General features: G+C 38.6%; 3 protein-coding genes across 6 annotated transcripts; all 3 read left to right on the plus strand.

The window, feature by feature from the left end:
- The first annotated feature begins 762 nt into the window (after positions 1-762).
- LOC139190184 (uncharacterized) lies at positions 763-4,726 on the plus strand. The gene is made up of 5 exons (XM_070810098.1): positions 763-1,007; positions 1,123-1,213; positions 2,379-2,461; positions 2,547-3,031; positions 3,193-4,726. Exons 3-5 carry the CDS (start codon positions 2,433-2,435, stop codon positions 3,198-3,200), a joined length of 522 nt encoding a protein of 173 aa, XP_070666199.1. The 5' UTR covers positions 763-1,007; positions 1,123-1,213; positions 2,379-2,432; the 3' UTR covers positions 3,201-4,726.
- A 6,499-nt stretch (positions 4,727-11,225) lies between these two features.
- LOC139187485 (uncharacterized) lies at positions 11,226-19,338 on the plus strand. 4 transcript variants are annotated; one of them, XR_011574240.1, is made up of 8 exons: positions 11,226-11,701; positions 11,788-12,419; positions 12,515-12,790; positions 12,867-12,972; positions 13,077-13,672; positions 18,678-18,799; positions 19,103-19,162; positions 19,243-19,338. XR_011574240.1 is itself a non-coding variant. In XM_070810097.1 (7 exons), exons 1-6 carry the CDS (start codon positions 11,240-11,242, stop codon positions 13,668-13,670), a joined length of 1,983 nt encoding a protein of 660 aa, XP_070666198.1. In that variant the 5' UTR covers positions 11,226-11,239; the 3' UTR covers positions 13,671-13,672; positions 18,678-18,795. The 4 variants fall into 4 exon arrangements, 2 of the variants coding, with proteins under 2 accessions (XP_070666198.1, XP_070666197.1); XR_011574241.1 differs by lacking the exons at positions 19,103-19,162; positions 19,243-19,338 and having other exon boundaries at positions 13,077-13,504; positions 13,618-13,672; positions 18,678-18,795; XM_070810097.1 differs by lacking the exons at positions 19,103-19,162; positions 19,243-19,338 and having other exon boundaries at positions 12,515-12,612; positions 12,700-12,790; positions 18,678-18,795.
- LOC139187606 (uncharacterized) lies at positions 17,465-18,279 on the plus strand. Its single transcript, XM_070809031.1, has 3 exons — positions 17,465-17,752; positions 17,867-18,082; positions 18,181-18,279. The coding sequence occupies exons 1-3, from the start codon at positions 17,465-17,467 to the stop codon at positions 18,277-18,279; spliced, it is 603 nt and encodes a 200-aa protein (XP_070665132.1).
- Positions 19,339-19,344: the final 6 nt, after the last annotated feature.

The raw sequence follows: 19,344 nt of genomic DNA on the forward strand, positions 1-19,344 counted from the left end.
ATTCGCAACTTAATAATTATGCTACGTTAAGTCTGCACCAAGATGCACATGCATGATTGTTTTCTATTATTGTCATAAATCGCCATGTAGTTTTCAATATGTTTTAAGATTGAATAACTAAGATTCCGTGAGATAACCTAAATTCCACTAATATTTGTTTTTTTCAAGCTCTCAGACGTACTCTCATACTCTTCTCATCATTTTGCCAATAATTATTATACTGATTATTGGGGACCCTTGGGCAAAACATTAAGGACGCCCTCTCATTTTGGAAAAAGAAAATGAAAATATGCTTGTATGCTAATTATTAGCAAAATGAAAACAAAAATTCAATGGCGAGATAATAAAGTAGTTATTAGCTTTGGATTTGATTGGTGTGAAAATGTAGATAAGGTAGTTATTAGTTTTGTAAAATTAATGGTATTGGTGGCCATCTATAGTTTTATCTTGGTTCCATTTTTTGGCTGGGTTACATAACAGCATATTTACCGCATCAATTCCATCACGGGCATCAACAGCTCGTGGTAGAAACTATTCAATTACCACGGTTAAATGTAGCTCGTGGTAGATAACATTAATTCACCACGGTCAAATTCTGGCCCGTTGTTAAAAGTAAATAATCTACAACGGTTTTTAATCCCGTGATGAAATATCAAAACCACCACGTGATATACTCGTTGTGGTTACTTCAAACAACCACACAGCCTTTTGAAAATTCACCACGGCATCGGCCCGTGGTGGATGTTTTTTTTTTTTTTTTTTTAATATTTTGGAGGATATTAAAATCTAAAATCCCAATTATTTCCCGTCGCGTGAAACTGGACGAAAACCCTAAAAAGAAAACGTCAATCCTTTTGTTTCTCCATCTCTTCCATCTCCGCCGGCTGGTCTCGGATCAATATTCTGATTTTTCTGAAACGATGACATTTATCAGCTGAGGTTATGAAGGCTTTAAATATTCCTAGAGGAGTACGTCGTGTGCTTTTCCGAACATCAAATACTGACAGGTAATATATTCGTTGTATTTTTGTTTTTTTACTCTCGTGCTTGAATCCACATCGGGGGAATTATAATGTTTATATTCTATATCTTTTCCAATGTGCTGCTGACTCCAATTTACAGTGCACAGTTTGTATTCTGTATTTTTATTTTCTTTGGTCGTCTCTCCGGTCGTCTCTCCCTCAATCCGTGGCAACCTCTCTACATCACTCAGGTTTCTTTTATCCTATATCTTTTGATTTCGTTTTCTTGTTATGAATAAGCATTTAAATTATCATTGATCATCGAACTTGGAAATGTGTATGCATTCTTGTGGCTTACAGCTTGCAAATTTATCTTCCAGCGTTTCGTTCTCTCACACATCCATCCAAAGGCACACACTTTTCACATCATCATCGTAAATATATAATTTTGAGTTGAGAAGTATGTTTTTACTGTTTTGTTCTTCCAATTCAATAAAAAAATTGTATTTCACGCCCCAAAATCAACCCCATGTTACGAGGATTGTGTCATGGAGCAGCACTTGCTTGAAATTAGGTTCCCTAACTGCATGTTTTTACTGTTTTGTTCTTTCAATTCAATAAAAAGTTTGGATGTTGCAGCTACTGCCGTATATACATATATATAACAACAACATTCAAACTAGTAAAGAGAAGAATGAACTTCTATATATATTATCAATGTAGTAATGAATAAATAGAGAATAAATGTATACAATTAATCTGTTCAGACCAAAAACAATGTACAATCTTTAAAGGCCAAACTGTATCATCAAAGTTGATCAACCTCTTCTTCCTTAAGTTTTGGTGTAATATTGGAAATTTGGTGTGTATATAGTGCAGTAGTAATCAAAGTAAGAAGGGGTGCCCTTAATATACATATATACACGCGCATATATATATATATATATATGTATGTATGTATGTATACAGCACGAACCAGTTATATATAAGGAAAAAAGATATGCAATAGTAATACTTCGATCAATTGAAACTGCAAATTCAACTATACTAGTGTAAATGTTGTAAAGAAAATGCTTGTTCACTTTTTTTATATAATATTTTCCTGCTAATTCACAGCAAATGATCTTTTTGCTAATTCACAGAAAATGCTTGTTGACTTATTTTTTTATATAAGATTGATTGCTAAGAAGATGGTTTATATGTGTCTTGTTTGTATGAATCGTATGTACTAGCAAATGGTTTCGTGTATGTATTAATTTGATATTTGTAATTTAAGTGTTGATACAAGTTATACTTGAATAAATATATATAATATATGTGTGTATGTGTCTATATATATATATATATATATATATATATATATATATCATATTTTAGTATATTTTGCCATTAAGTTGTGAGTTGTGGTTATTTTAGGATTACTTTTGAGAAGCATTGTTGGAAACGATCATTGTCAACTATCTGATTGCAATGGACAAAGATTGGCTAACATTTTCGAGGTATATTATCTGCCTCAATGAATTTCATTTTTGACATTGATAACTAGGGTATGTTTAAAGTGATTAAGATTTATTTATAATACAGACCATCAACAGAATACAGAGAGGGTGCACAAAAGTTTGTACAAGTAGCTAAAGAATGTGGAGGAAATCGAGATAAGATCATTTGCCCGTGTATAATATGTCAAAACCAATGTTTTCAACTACCTGCGATTGTGTATGAACACTTGGTTATAAATGGAATAGATCCTTCATATACTACTTGGGTGTTCCATGGTGAACAAGAACCTATTCTTCAACAACATGACTATGACAACGTGACAGAAACATATCAGATGTATAGGGATGTCTTGGCTGAAGATGATGGAACTGGAAAAGCAAACTTGCTAATTGGAGATGAGAATTTCAAACAAAAGGTTGAAGAAGCTGAAGCTCCTTTATATGAAGGTTGTACGAAATACACAAAGTTGTCAGCAACTGTAGTTTTATACAAGATTAAAGCTTCAAATGGTGCAACAGATAAGCTTTTTGACGAGCTCCTCCAAGCCTTAAAGGACATGTTTCCGGAAGGTAATACACTTCCGAATTCAATGAATTCGACAAAGAAGTTACTTAAGGTGTTTGATTTAGGGTTCGAGAAAATAGATGCATGTGTAAATGATTGCTGCTTATTTTGGAAAGACTTTGAACAACTTGAGACATGTCCAAAGTGTGGTTTTTCACGTTGGCAGGTTGGTAAACGTAATAATCACATTTACAAAGGAGTTTCTGCAAAGGTGTTGCGCTACTTTCCTATTATACCAAGATTTAAGCGAATGTTTAAGGATGATGACATGGCCAAAGACTTAACATGGCATCATACCAACAAAAGTCAGGATGGTAAGATGCGACATCCAGTTGATTCGCCAGCATGAGAGTCTATTGACACTAGATATCCTGATTTTGCCTCAGATCCACGAAACTTGAGACTTGGTTTAGCTACCGATGGATTTAACCCATTCCGCCAGCTAAGCTCTAGATATAGTTGTTGGCCAGTTATATTAGTTACATACAATCTTCCTCCATGGTTAGCCATGTCGAAAGAGAATTTGATGTTGACGTTAATAATTCCTGGGAAGAAACAACCCGGAAATGATATTGATGTTTACTTGCAACCACTCATAGAAGATTTATGTGTGTTATGGAATGAAGGAGTGGGTGTATTTGATCAACAACAACAACAACAACAACAAAGCCTTTTCTCACTAAGTGGGGTCGGCTATATGAATCCTAGAACGCCATTGCGCTCGGTTTTGTGTCATGTCCTCCGTTAGATCCAAGTACTCTAAGTCTTTTCTTAGGGTCTCTTCCAAAGTTTTCCTAGGTCTTCCTCTACCCCTTCGGCCATGAACCTCTGTCCCGTGGTCACATCTTCGAACCGGAGCGTCAGTAGGCCTTCTTTGCACATGTCCAAACCATCGTAACCGATTTTCTCTCCTCTTTCCTTCAATTTCGGCTACTCCTACTTTATCTCGGATATCCTCATTCCTAATCTTATCCTTTCTCGTGTGCCCACACATCCAACGAAGCATCCTCATCTCCACTACACCTACGTGTTGATGCTTCACCGCCCAACATTCTATGCCATACAACATTGCCGGCCTTATTGCCGTCCTATAAAATTTTTCCTTGAGCTTCAGTGGCCTATGACGGTCACACAACACGCCGGATGCACTCTTCCACTTCATCCATCCAGCTTGTATTCTATGGGTGAGATCTCCATCAAATTCTCCGTTCTTTTGCAAGATAGATCCTAGGTAGCGAAAACGGTCGCTCTTTGGTATTTCCTGATCTCCGATCCTCACCCCAAACTCATTTTGGCCTCCGTTTGCACTGAACTTGCACTCCATATATTCTGTCTTTGATCGGCTTAGGCGAGGACCTTTAGATTCCAACACTTATCTCCAAAGGTTAAGCTTCGCGTTTACCCCTTCCTGCGTTTCATCTATCAACACTATATCGTTTGCGAAAAGCATACACCAAAGAATATCATCTTAAATTTTAAGTTTGTGATCTTCGCTAGATTGCTCCGGTCATTAGTGTGGATAAGTATGTAAATGGATAGAGACAGGAAGCAAACACAAGATGTACGTGGTTCACCCAGATTGGCTACGTCCACGGAGTAAAGGAGTTCTCATTAATTGTGAAGGGTTTACACAGTATATAGGTTCAAGCTCTCCTTTAGTGAGTACAAGTGAATGATTTAGTACAAATGACATTAGGAAATATTGTGGAAGAATGATCTCGTAATCACGAAACTTTTAAGTACCGAAGTGTGGTATCGTCTTCACTTGCCTTATCTGTCTCATAGGTAGATGTGGCATCTTCTTTGGAAGTACTCTTCCTCCCTCCAGGGGTGGTATCTTTAACTGGTGGAGATGCACAAGGTAATGTATCAATTTCACTTGACGCTTACTTGTAGTTTCAGGCTTGGTCAAACGCGATACAAACCATGTAGTAGGAGTCCCCCAAGTCGCCGAGCTAGGGGATCTGCTGAAAGAGGTGACAGACAAGGTAAGCAATCAGAGCTCCAAGCAATCAGTCCCAGATCAGAAGTTTTGATTTCGAGTTCCGGCTGATTGTTATCCTTCTCCTTATCTTGCAGGTAGCATGAAGGATAAGGAGAAGAAAAGGAGAAAAGGTGATATGAGATACTTTTGCTTTTAAAGAAGTAACTTTCCACAGGCTTATTCTTGAACTGGGCTGGAGGGTTTTCTTGTTTCCACCAGAGTATAAGGCCGACTGAAGAATTTGAGGGTCAAAACAAGTCCATCAAATCTAGAGTACGTTCGACCCTGCTGATATGGGATACTTTTGCTGTTGACAAAGTAGTGGATGTATCGGCACGTGTTCTGTTGCGCTTGTCTCCACATGCTTCCTTGTATCCTTCTCACTTGCCCTATTTGTTCCTCAGGCAGATGTGGTATCTTCTCGGGAAGCATAAGATGTTGAAGATGAGTACTCGAGAGCAATGGGGTTCCAGGCAGTCAGTTCCGGACTGGAAGTTTGATTCCAAGTGCTGACTGATTGCTCTCTTTCTCCTTGTCTTGCAGGTAAGAACAAGGCCAAAGGAAAAGACAGGAAAAAAGCATGATATGGGATACTCTTGCTTTTAACCCTGATGATATGAGATATTCTTGCTCTAGTGTAGCTTGCTTGTAGAGGTATTCTCGGGGGGAAAGAAAGCTGAGTATTTCGAGAGGCTTCGTTGGGAGTGCCCTCTCAGATATGAGGAAGGGTTGAGCATTTTTGCAGGTCTGCCTGTCCGTTGAGGATGGAGGTCGACATATATAGGAGTCTCCTTAACAAGGAGTAATACTATTCTTTTACCCTGCTTGGTCATAGCACGGTAGTGGGAGCTGCCAGCTTCACGTGTTTTAACTCTGTCAAAGCACTTTGAAAAAGTGGTATGTGGTATCTGGAAAGCTGATGTTACGTGTGAAGATTACAGACAAGCTTGATCCAAGGAGATCTGGCTCTTGAAGTTGAGAAAGCGGTGTGAGGATTACAGACAAGCTTTATCTAAGGGGCTCTCGAAGTTGAGAAAGCGGTGCCTCTTCGGTTTTCGAACAAGCAATCCTGTCGGGGATCTGTCTCTCGAGATTCGGAGAGCGGTGTCTCGTCGCTTTTTGAGAAAGTAATCGTGTTGGGAGTCTGGCTCTCGAGATTCGGAGGACGGTGCCTCTTCGATCTTGAAGCAAGCAATCTTGTTGGGAGTGTTTTCTTGAATGTGAGTAAAGGTTAGGCCTGTTTGTTAGTCTACCTTGCCACGGAGCACAGAGGTTGACCCACAGGGACTTTCCAATTATCCAGCAATGGTCCCATTCCTTTACCCTTGTGGGTAATAATATGGTAGCTAGACCTTCAAAATTTATGTGTCTAAACTTTGTTAGTGATGTTTCTTTGCTATTCTTGTACCCTTCTTGGTCATAGCGATGTAATGGGAGCTGCAAGCTTCACGTGTCTAGACTTTGTTAGAGATTTTTGGCAAACTTATCTGTGGTACCCGTGAGCTGATGTTGCGTGTGGAAAGTGAATGATTGAACAGTAACATTCACGTGCTTTCTACTTCACTAGAAATCTTCGACAGAATGCCCGTAATTTCCGCAAAGTTGAGTGTGCATGTGACAGGTGCTGACAAGGCTGAAAAAGCAGGTGCCTCTTCGATTTCTGAGATCGGCCCTCGTGGTCTCTGAGCAGCCCAGCTTTCGAGAAAGCAAGCGCCTTTTAGATTTCTGCGATCGACCTTCGTGGTCTTTGAGCAGCCCAGCTTTTGAGAAAGCAAACGCCTCTTCAATTTCTGAGATCGGCCCTCATGGTCTCTGAGCAGCCCAGCTTTTGAGAAAGCAAACACCTTTTCGATTTCTGAGCAGGCGCCTTTTCGATTTCTGAAGCTCCATCGAGTGCGGATTTTTATAGAGGCTGGTATTAAGTTCCAAAGCACACTTGAATCTCCACCAGTAGAAGCTCCCTTCTTGCATTTCTAAGATCTTGATTTGCCCGACTTCTTTTCTCTTCAACACCTTTGAAAATGTCTGGCCCCTCCGACCGTCGTTTTGACTTGAACCTTGTTGAAGAGGCAGCCACACCTTCTCCAGACAACATATGGCGCCCATCCTTCGTATCCCCTACTGGTCCTCTTACCGTTGGGGATTCCGTGATGAAGAATGATATGACCGCTGCGGTGGTGGCCAGGAACCTTCTCACTCCCAAAGATAACAGACTACTTTCCAAACGGTCTGATGAGTTGGCTGTTAAGGATTCTCTGGCTCTCAGTGTTCAGTGTGCAGGTTCTGTGTCTAATATGGCCCAACGCCTATTTGCTCGAACCCGCCAAGTTGAATCATTGGTGGCTGAAGTGATGAGTCTCAAACATGAGATTAGAGGGCTCAAGCATGAGAATAAACAGTTGCACCGGCTCGCTCATGACTATGCTACAAACATGAAGAGGAAGCTTGACCAGATGAAGGAATCTGATGGTCAGATTTTACATGATCATCAGAGGTTTGTGGGTTTGTTCCAAAGGCATTTATTGCCTTCGTCTTCTGGGGCTGTACCGCGTAATGAAGCTCCAAATGATCAACCTCCGATGCTTCCTCATTCTAGGGTGCTGTCCAGTACTGAGGTTCCGAATGATCCCCATCCGGTGCCTTTTCTTTCTGGGGCTCTGCCGACTGCTGAGACTTCTCCTAAGCAACCTTTGTGAAGGCTCCCTCTTGTTTGTTTATTTTGACTCGTGTATATGTACATATTTGTAACTTCTTAGAGATATCAATAAATAAGCTTTGTTTCATTTCAACGTATTGTGTTAAATACACCAAAGCCTTCTTCACTACGTTCTTTGAATTTTTCTTTTGTTGAAGCTTGTATGTTGAAGCTTTGTGAGTGGAGCATGTAGGTTGAGGTAGTGTTCCCTTAATTTCCCGGGTGGGGAAAACTTCTCGATTGGAGACTTGAAAAATCCAAGTCACTGAGTCAGGTCGGCTATATGAATCTTAGAACGCCATTGTGCTCGATCCTGTGTCATGTCCTCCGTTAGATCCAAGTACTTTAAGTCTTTTCTTAGAGTCTTTTCCAAAGTTTTCCTAGGTCTTCCTCTACCCCTTCGGCCCTGAACCTCTGTCCCGTAGTCGCATCTTCTAACCGGAGCGTCAGTAGGCCTTCTTTGCACATGTCCAAACCACCGTAACCGATTTTCTCTCAGTTTTCCTTCAATTTCAGCTACTCCTACTTTACCTCGGATATCCTCATTCATAATCTTATCCTTTCTCGTGTGCCCACACATCCAACGAAGCATCCTCATCTCCGCTACACCCATTTTGTGTACGTGTTGGTGCTTCACCGCCCAACATTCTGTGCCATACAGCATCGCCGGCCTTATTGCCGTCCTATAAAATTTTCCCTTAAGCTTCAGTGGCATACGACGATCACACAACACGCCGGATGCACTCTTCCACTTCATCCATCCAGCTTGTATTCTATGGTTGAGATCTCCATCTAATTCTCCGTTCTTTTGTAAGATAGATCCTAGGTAGCGAAAACGGTCGCTCTTTGGTATTTCCTGATCTCCGATCCTCACCCCTAACTCATTTTGGCCTCCATTTGCACTGAACTTGCACTCCATATATTCTGTCTTTGATCGGCTTAGGCGAAGACCTTTAGATTCCAACATTTCTCTCCAAAGGTTAAGCTTCGCATTTACACCTTCCTGAGTTTCATCTATCAACACTATATCGTCTGCGAAAAGCATACACCAAGGAATATCATCTTGAATATGTCCTGTTAACTCATCCATTACCAACGCAAAAAGGTAAGGACTTAAGGATGAGCCTTGATGTAATCCTACAGTTATGGGGAAGCTTTCGGTTTGTCCTTCATGAGTTCTTACGGCAGTCTTTGCTCCTTCATACATATCCTTTATAGCTTGGATATATGCTACTCGTACTCCTTTCTTCTCTAAAATCCTCCAAAGAATGTCTCTTGGGACTCTATCATACGCTTTTTCCAAATTTATAAAGACCATGTGTAAATCCTTTTTCCCATCTCTATATCTTTCCATCAATCTTCGTAAGAGATAGATTGCCTCCATGGTTGAGCGCCCTGGCATGAACCCGAATTGGTTGTCCGAAACCCGTGTCTCTTGCCTCAATCTATGCTCAATGACTCTCTCCCAGAGCTTCATTGTATGACTCATTAGCTTAATACCCCTATAGTTCATGCAATTTTGTACGTCGCCCTTATTCTTGTAAATAGGCACCAAGGTGCTCTTTCGCCACTCGTTTGGCATCTTCTTCGTTTTCAAAATCCTATTGAAAAGGTCAGTGAGCCATGCTATACCTGTCTCTCCCAAGGCTTTCCACACTTCAATCGGTATATCGTCTAGGCCCACTGCTTTTCTATGCTTCATCTTCTTCAAAGCTACAACCACTTATTCCTTCCTGATTCGACGATAAAAGGAGTAGTTTCTACACTCTTCTGAGTTACTCAACTCCCCTAAAGGAGTACTCCTTTCATGTCCTTCATTGAAAAGATTATGAAAATAACCTCTCCATCTGTCTTTGACCGTGTTCTCTGTAGCAAGAACCTTTCCATCCTCATCCTTGATGCACCTCACTTGGTTTAGGTCCCTTGTCTTCTTTTCCCTTGCTCTAGCTAGTTTATAGATATCCAACTCTCCTTCTTTGGTATCTAGTCGCTTATACATATCGTCATAAGCCGCTAACTTAGCTTCTCTCACAGCTTTCTTCGCCTCTTGCTTCGCTTTTCTATACCTTTCACCATTTTCATCGGTCCTATCCTTGTATAAGGCTTTACAACATTCCTTCTTAGCCTTCACCTTTGTTTGTACCTCCTCATTCCACCACTAAGATTCCTTTTGGTATGGAGCAAAGCCCTTGGACTCTCCTAATACCTCTTTTGCTACTTTCGGATACAGCTAGCCATGGAATCCCACATTTGGCTAGTTTCCCCCTCTCTATCCCACACACACTGGGTGATTACTTGCTCTTTGAAAATGACTTGTTTTTCTCCTTTTAGATTCCACCATCTAGTCTTTGGGCACTTCCAAGTCTTGTTCTTTTTTCTCACTCTTTTGATATGTACATCCATCACCAACAAGCGATGTTGATTAGCCAAGCTCTCCCCCGGTATAACTTTGCAATCCTTACAAGTTATACGATCCCCTTTCCTCATTAGAAGAAAATCTATTTGTGTTTTTGACGACCCACTCTTGTAGGTGATCACATGTTCTTCTCTCTTCTTAAAGAAGGTGTTGGCTAAGAAGAGATCATATGCCATTGCAAAATCCAAGATAGCTTCCCCATCCTCATTTCTCTCCCCAAAACCATGGCCACCATGAAAACCTCCATAGTTGCCTGTTTCCCTGCCCACGTGTCCATTTAAATCTCCTCCTATAAATAACTTCTCCATCTGGGCAATTCCTTGCACCAAGTCTCCAAGGTCTTCCCAAAATTTCTCCTTCGAACTCGTATCCAACCCTACTTGAGGTGCGTACGCACTAATCACATTGATGAGTTCTTGTCCTATTACAATCTTGATTGCCATGATTCTATCTCCTACCCTCTTGACATCTACAACATCTTGTGTCAAGGTCTTGTCTACAATGATGCCAACACCGTTTCTCGTTCTATTTGTGCCCGAATACCAAAGCTTAAACCCTGAGTTTTCTAGATCCTTTGCCTTAAGACCAACCCACTTAGTTTCTTGTAGGCACATAATATTTATCATTCTCCTCACCATAACTTCCACTACTTCCATAGACTTTCCCGTTAAGGTTCCTATATTCCACGTTCCTAAACGCATTCTACTCTCTTGAACTCTACCCTTCTGTCCTAGCTTCTTCACCATCCCCCGTCTAATAGGATCAAAGTACTTTTTTTGTGTGTCCTGTGTAAAGTTGATAGGAGCATATGCTCCCAAACAACTTTGAGTGGAGTCGTTTGAAAAGAAGTTTTTATGGCCCCCTTGCTCATTTAACACTGCATCCGGGTGCCGATGGAGATACAGCGACCCTTGCTCACTTATCACTGTGCTCGGGCCACACAGCGCGCCACTTACGGGTGACGTCCTAGCTTTAGCGCGATTTCGTTCTGGATTCATTGTCATAAGGATTCGACGTAACTGTGGAGTGCCGGCTGTCGATTACCTGACGCCCTCCCCCTCCTCCTTTATCCGGGCTTGGGACCGGCAATGTAAGATAAACTTACATAGGCTGAGTTAATGGGTGTATTTGATGCAACTACAAATTCTACTTTCAATTTGAGGGCTATTTTGATGTGGACAATCAGTGATTATCCCGCTTATGGTAACTTGGCTGGATGTTTTACAAAGGGCAGGTTTGCTTGTGTGGCATGTGGTGCTAACACGCGATCTTTGAGGTTGCCGTTTAGTAAGAAGCATGTATATACCGGCAATAGAAGATTTCTTCCACCTTCTCATGAGTTTCGCAAGAAGGGTAAATGGTTTGATGGGAATGATGATATTGGGCAAAAACCAAGGGTATTGACAGGTGAAGTTTTATATGCTTCCGAAGCAGCTGGAAGGGATTGGGGAAAAAAGTCAACTACACAAAAAGGCACAAAAAGGAAGATGAGTGTAAAGAAAGGTGTACAGACAACAGGAAGTGATCCTATTAACATATGGAAAAAGAAATCAATTTTCTTTGATTTGCCGTATTGGAAGGTTTGACAATTACACTTAACATTTAACTATAAAAAAAAGTATGATTTTTTTCACAACTATTTTGCTTATTTTTGCTTGTTTTGCAGAAATTATGTTTGAGGCATAATTTGGACATCATGCACATAGAGAAAAATGTTTGTGAAAGTATTGTTGGCACATTGCTACATATTAAAGGTAAATCAAAGGATGGACTTAATTGTCGTAAAGATTTAAAGGAATTGGGTATTCGGCATGATTTATGCATAACTGAAGAGAAAGGGAAAAAGACGAAACTACCTCCAGCACTTTACAACTTCTCTAAAGTAGAGAAACATATTTTCTGTAAGAAGTTGTTCGATATGAAGGTACCGGATGGTTATAGCTCAAATATTAGTAATTGTGTGGATCTAAGTGAATGCAATCTAATTGGACTCAAGTCCCATGATTGTCATGTCCTAATGCAACAATTGTTGCCAGTAGCAATAAGAGGTCTTTTGCCTAAAGGTCCAAAACATGCAATCTTTCGGTTGTGTGTATTTTTCCACGAACTCTGTCAAGGAGTTATTGACAAAAGTAAGCTGGAAGTATTGGAGAATGAGGTTGCAGAAACAATATGCATGCTTGAAAAGTATTTTCCACCTTCTTTCTTTGATATTATGATTCACCTTACAATCCATTTAGCGAGGGAAGCTAGGCTATGTGGACCTGTTCATTATCGTTGGATGTATCCTTTTGAAAGGTACTTTCGTATTTATATTTCTAGTATTAGCCTATTTTTTTGTTTTTCTATTTTAGATGACTTACTAGTTTATGACATGATTAAATTTCTTTCAGATTTATGAAGGTGTTAAAGGATTATGTTAGAAATCGAGCACGACCAGAGGGGTCTATGGTAGAGTGTGTCTTAGCTGACGAGTGTGTGAAATTTTGTAGTAAGTACATAAAACAAGCTGAAAATATCGGTTTACGACATAACCGATATGAGGATGAATCAATTGTTATTGGGAATCCTATTTCAGCTGGTGTGACAATGACCATGTCTTCAGAAATGTACCAAATTGCTCATCGTTACATATTGTTTAATAGCTCAGAAGCTGAGCCATATCGAGAGTGAGTTATGCACCCTTTTAGAAGCTTATGTGCATTGTATTTTATTAAAACTTCATAACATATTATTTTGTTCCAGAATGCATGTTGAGGAGCTTAAGTATTCAGATCCGAGCCTTGTAGGCAAATTGAACAAGCTACATAGGATGCATGCAACACAATTTTCATCTTGGCTCCGCAATAAGGTTGGATTTATATTCTTCTACTTTCTTTTTTTTTTTACTTTTAGGTAGGTAATTTGTAGTTCCAACAATATTATGTTTTTAGCATTCCATTAATTACTGAACAGGTTATTGCACTGGGAGACACAAGTGTATCGGACATGTTAAAGGGGCTTGCATTTGGACCGATAACACAAGTAATGTCATATTCAAGATATGTTGTAAATGGAAGGCGTTTTTGTACAAGAGCAAGTGAGAAGACTACACAAGACAGTGGTGTTTATCTTGAAGCTGAAACATCGGTCAATGGCACCGAAGAGATTAAAAAGGTTTTATACTATGGGGTGATTCAAGAGATTCTAGTGATGGACTATTACACGTTTCGGGTCCCCATATTTAAATGTGATTGGGCGAATACTAGTAATGGCATTAAGGTTGATGATGGATTTACTTTGGTCAACCTGCATCGTCTAAATCAATTTCAAAATGATCCATTTATTCTCGCTTCACAGGCCAAACAAGTATTTTATTCAAAAGAGAGTGAAACGTCTGATTGGTATGTTGTTCTAAAAGCACCTCCAAAAGGGTTCCATGACTTGGGAAAGTTTGACGAGGATGCTTACATGTCATATGCCCCATTAGATGTTTATAAACTTGATGATTGTGTAGGTGATGAAGATGAAGGTTATGTTCGGGCAGATTGTGAGGCCATTCCTGTGTAAAACTAGACTATTATTGAATGAAAACATTTTTCACAAATTTCTCTACCTTTTTCTGGATCTTTTCTTAGGAAAATTGATATTTATGTGTATGGTTGTTTTTTTTTTCTTCAAATTTCTCTACTCTTTACACTTGTCTTCTTGACGACAAGCAAATGTACAGGCAAGCAGCCAATATTGCATCCCGATTTCTTCCTCTAGTGTAAATATTTTAAATTAAAGATCGAATTCATTCATTGTATTCATATATGGTCAATGAGTGTAGCTGTAAAAAATCATCAAAATCGGAGTTAAAATAACCGTTAAATCGTGATTTTTCGTTGATAACCGTCGAAAAGTTTTGTCCCGTTACTCGATCTCTGAATGTTTGTTTTTTGCAATTTTTGGCGTATGCGATCTCGAAGTATATACAAACAAGTTTGACGGTTGGATCGTTGAAATTAGTTTCGTAGAATGCGTATCCCATCAAAACGATAGATTCGCTAACACTTAAAAGTTTATTCATACTTTCATTAAGTACAACATAAGATTTTGTGGTATCCATTAATGTAAATATTTTAAATTGAAGATCGAGTTCATTCATTGTATTCATATAGGGTCAATGAGTGTAGCTGTAAAAAATCATCAAAATCGGAGTTAAAATAACCGTTAAATCGTGATTTTTTGTTGATAACCGTCGAAAAGTTTTGTCCCGTTACTCGATCTCTGAATGTTTGTTTTTTGCAATTTTTGGCGTATGCGATCTCGAAGTATATACAAACAAGTTTGACGGTTGGATCGTTGAAATTAGTTTCGTAGAATGCGTATCCCATCAAAACGATAGATTCGCTAACACTTGAGAGTTTATTCGTACTTTCATTAAGTATAACATAAGATTTTGTGGTATCCATTAGTGTAAATGTTTTAAATTGAAGATCGAATTAATTCAGTGTATTCATATACGGTCAAGAAGTGTAGCTGTAAAAAATCATCAAAATCGGAGTTAAAATAGCCGTTAAATCATGATTTTTCGTTGATAACCGTCGAAAAGTTTTGTCCCGTTACTCAATCTCTGAATGTTTGTTTTTTGCAATTTTTGGCGTATGTGATCTCGAAGTATATACAAACAAGTTTGACGGTTGGATCGTTGAAATTAGTTTCGTAGAATGCGTATCCCATCAAAACGATAGATTCGCTAACACTTAAAAGTTTATTCATACTTTCATTAAGTATAACATAAGATTTTGTGGTATCCATTAATGTAAATATTTTAAATTGACGATCGAGTTCATTCATTGTATTCATATAGGGTCAATGAGTGTAGCTGTAAAAAATCATCAAAATCGGAGTTAAAATAACCGTTAAATCGTGATTTTTCGTTGATAACCGTCGAAAAGTTTTGTCCCGTTACTCGATCTCTGAATGTTTTTTTTTTGCAATTTTTGGCGTATGCGATCTCGAAGTATATACAAACAAGTTTGACGGTTGGATCGTTGAAATTAGTTTCGTAGAATGCGTATCCCATCAAAACGATAGATTCGCTAACACTTAAAAGTTTATTCATACTTTCATTAAGTATAACATAAGATTTTGTGGTATCCATTAATGTAAATATTTTAAATTGACGATCGAGTTCATTCATTATATTCATATAGGGTCAATGAGTGTAGCTGTAAAAAATCATCAAAATCGGAGTTAAAATAACCGTTAAATCGTGATTTTTCATTGATAACCGTCGAAAAGTTTTGTCCCGTTACTCGATCTCTGAATGTTTTTTTTTTGCAATTTTTGGCGTATGCGATCTCGAAGTATATACAAACAAGTTTGACGGTTGGATCGTTGAAATTAGTTTCGTAGAATGCGTATCCCATCAAAACGATAGATTCACTAACACTTGAGAGTTTATTCGTACTTTCATTAAGTATAACATAAGATTTTGTGATATCCATTAATGTAAATATTTTAAATTGAAGATCGAGTTCATTCATTGTATTCATATAGGGTCAAAGAGTGTAGCTGTAAAAAATCATCAAAATTGGAGTTAAAATAACCGTTAAATCATGATTTTTTGTTGATAACTGTCGAAAAAATTTGTCCCGTTATTTGATATTTGAATGTTTGTTTTGCGATTTGACCAAAACAAATAAAAAATGATAATTACAATTCGATGGAATCTGCTAACCTCGGTCCTCCCTCTGCTCCCTCTTGATCTCTGTCTCCCAGTGTCGAGAAATTATAGAGTAGTATACAGTAGTATTACGTCAGCCGTGATGCTTTCATTCAAATCTCACAATTTGTCCTTATGTTTTACAGAGTTGGAATTTTATTATCATTTTCACCTTTTAAAAATTAAAAAAAAGAAAAGAACAAAAGAACAGAGGAGATGGACGGTTTCCTTCCCCGTCCGACCCAACCCCTCCCTCCTACGTCTTCCCAGCCATTCCTTTCTCCCCCAAAACCCATCCCACCTTCTTCCCCAAACCCCAAGCCATTCCTTCTTCCCAAAACCCAACCTTCCTTCTTCCCCGAACCCAGCTTTCCTTCATCCTCAAACCCTATCTTCAACGATTTCTTTATCTAAAAAGGATGATCCTCAAATGCAGTCTTCCTTCTTCCCCAAAACGCAGCCTTCCTTCTTCCCTTGGCTGGAGGTCCTTTTTTTATGGTTATCAATTTTTTTACCCCAGATTGCGAAATCCACAAAACCTTCAATACGGTTCTCATCGATTGAGAGTAACCATTACTCTCCTCCCTCTCGATTCATGATACCTGAGCTCCCTCCCTCAGCTTTTCTAAAGTCGACTCCGAGTCTCCGACCACCACCATCTGCTCATCTCAACTTTGACCACCACCTCATGGTCATGAGTCTCCTGACTCCTGAGTTCTGACCAATCCATTTCGAAGCCACAAGGTAATTCAAATATCTATAAGTATCATACCCTAAACATTTTTTATTGTATGTTAAGTACCAATTACTGTACAAATTTGCACCTCGGTTAGGAACCATGGATAGATTACCGCAATGTTCTTTAAGTTTTCAAAGGGTCTATTCACTAATTTCTCTTTTGGGTTATTTTTGGATTTGGACCCTGCATTGGATGTCTTGGAGATGTTAATGTGGATTGGATTTGGATGTTATTTTGGATTTGGAATTTGGATGTTATTTTGGATTTGGAATTTGGATTTGGATAATAATATTAATATGTGCTGCTGGGCACAATCTGTGCTTCAATACTCCCCTAATATGTGCTGCTGCAGTGCACTGCAGTGTATCCTCAATTCTTGAAGACAGCTCCTGTGAGTGTAATATGTGCTGCTGCAGTGCTGTTGTGCATTGCAGTGCAGCGGCTGCAGCCTTATTTTATAAAAATGATGTATATAAGAGAGTTGCAAACCCGTGCCCACCCCTAGTATCAGAGTCCCAATAAACTTTTAATTTTATGGCTATAAGAGAGTCCCAATGATAATATAATTGTAAAACAATTAACATAATAATAGTTAATATATTTTTTATTGGAAAGAAAACTTAATTAAAAACTCACGAAGCCAAGAAACTGCCGTGCAAAGTTCCCACCACCAGTCGCTTGCAGTTATATTTGGCTATCCCCTCAATCCTTCTCTTCACATCGTTCTTTTTTACTAGGACGCAAAGATTATTCATTGATCTCTCTCTATAAATTTGGTATGAATTGAGTGGTCTTGTAGTTGCATTTGGTTACCCTGCGAAATCTTTCTCTCTAACTTGGTTTTTTCTTCTAGGACCGAAAACATTCCTTTGTTAATCTTTCTATGAATTTGGTTTAAAGTTTTAGGTGTCTATGGATTTTGATGGTTTGCCAGACGGTGACGAGATGCACTTAAGTGATGATGTGAATGAAGCAAAAAAGAGAAAGGGAAGAGGTCCAACAATGTTGGATTATAATGCTCTGTCAAAGGCCAAACAAATTGGTGTTCAATTCAATGACAAAGGACAACATTTTGGTGCTGGATCAGCGAGTTTGAGTTCGTCGGCAGGGATCCTTGCAAGACAACTAATACCAGTAACTTACACAAGTTGGGATGAGGTTCCTACAATTTTGAAAGATAAATTATGGGCTGCTGTGAAGGTAAAATTTATAACCGAAGCTGTGCTCTTATTTCCTAACTAGTTTGTTCTTCTATAATACATATAAAAAATCAATTATCTTTTTTATGTTAATAAAGATTCATGGTTAATGCAGCAAAAATACGATTTGGCACCCTGTCGTAAGAAGATATTATTAACACAAATGTCTGGGTGTTGGCGTACATACAAAGCCACGTTGACAAAACAAATAAGATCCCTTGATAATGGTCTTGATGCAATGGAACAAATGCAACTCTTGAAGCCTGCTAATGTTGAGAAACAAGCTGATTGGGACAAATTTGTTAAACATCGATGCTCTCCTGAGTTTGATGTAAGCTTGTTTGTATTAAATTTTAAATTAATGATTAGGTTTTCTATGCATGGATGTTGGTTAAATGAAGTTCCTTGTTATCTATTTTTCTTTGTTAGGCAATTAGTGAGAAGTTCAAAAAGTTGAAATCATTCCATACTTTCCCTCATGTGATGAGTCGTAAAGGATATGCACGCTTGGAGGACGAGCTGGTATGAACCTTTGTATATATTTTAATTTCATTTCAGTGACAACACACTTATACGAAGTTTAAATTATGGATTAATTAATAGAGAAACAAAGGTACACCTGAGGAGGATTTAAATAGAGTCAGTCTTTGGATAGCTGCTCGTACAAGAAAAAATGGTCAACCCGTAAATGAGATAGTGTCAAAGAAAATGGTACGAAGCTTCAGTTTGAAATTATCCTTGTGTTATTTTTTGTTCATTTTTCTTTTAATCTTGTAAATGATTTTTAAATGTATAGGATGACATTAAGTTGGCTAATGAAATGCCAACAACAGACAATGGTTCTATAAAAGATGATGCCTTATCACAAGCACTTGGACCTGAACATCGAGGTCGACTTCGTGGAGGTGGTTATGGGGTTACACCTTCTAGATATGATGCCCAAACATATGCCAGCATGAGTAATCGAGAGCTTAGAGACCGACTACAAAATGTCGAAGGAAAATTGCGGGAAGTGTTTGATCTTGTGTTGGCTAAACAACAAAATGAGGTAATTATATATGCAACTTTGTATATATTTATAAAATGATAAGAGATTTACGGCATGATCAATTTGTATATAGTTAGAGCTTACTTGAGGGAAGCCAATGGTTCCACCGTAAATACCCACCAACACTGGATGAATATTTGTCAGCAATACTTGATACATCTAACTTTACCCTAGCAACCACATCTTTTATCGGAAAGGGAGATATTTGTTACAAAAGACTCATTGGATTGGTTTTTTAGTGAGTACAAATAAAACAATAACGGTCTAAAAAATATATTCTAACTTCTAATCATATCGCTGCAGGGAAATGGTAAAGAAACTAATACCAATGATGCAATTCAAGTCTCCACAAATAGGCCTCAGGTAAAAATGTGTCATTAGTAAATATTGGTATTTTGTTGAATCTGAAATTGATCAACTTCTATTTCTTGCGTATTCACTAGTCGCAGGGAGGCTGTATAGATCTCCAAAGAACTAAGAATGGTGTAAAACAGGTTCCCAATTCCAGTTACCAGGTTTCCAGATCATCTCCCCAGGTATGAAAC

Source organism: Malus domestica, chromosome 12, assembly GCF_042453785.1.
Source record: "Malus domestica chromosome 12, GDT2T_hap1".
NCBI lineage: Eukaryota > Viridiplantae > Streptophyta > Magnoliopsida > Rosales > Rosaceae > Malus > Malus domestica.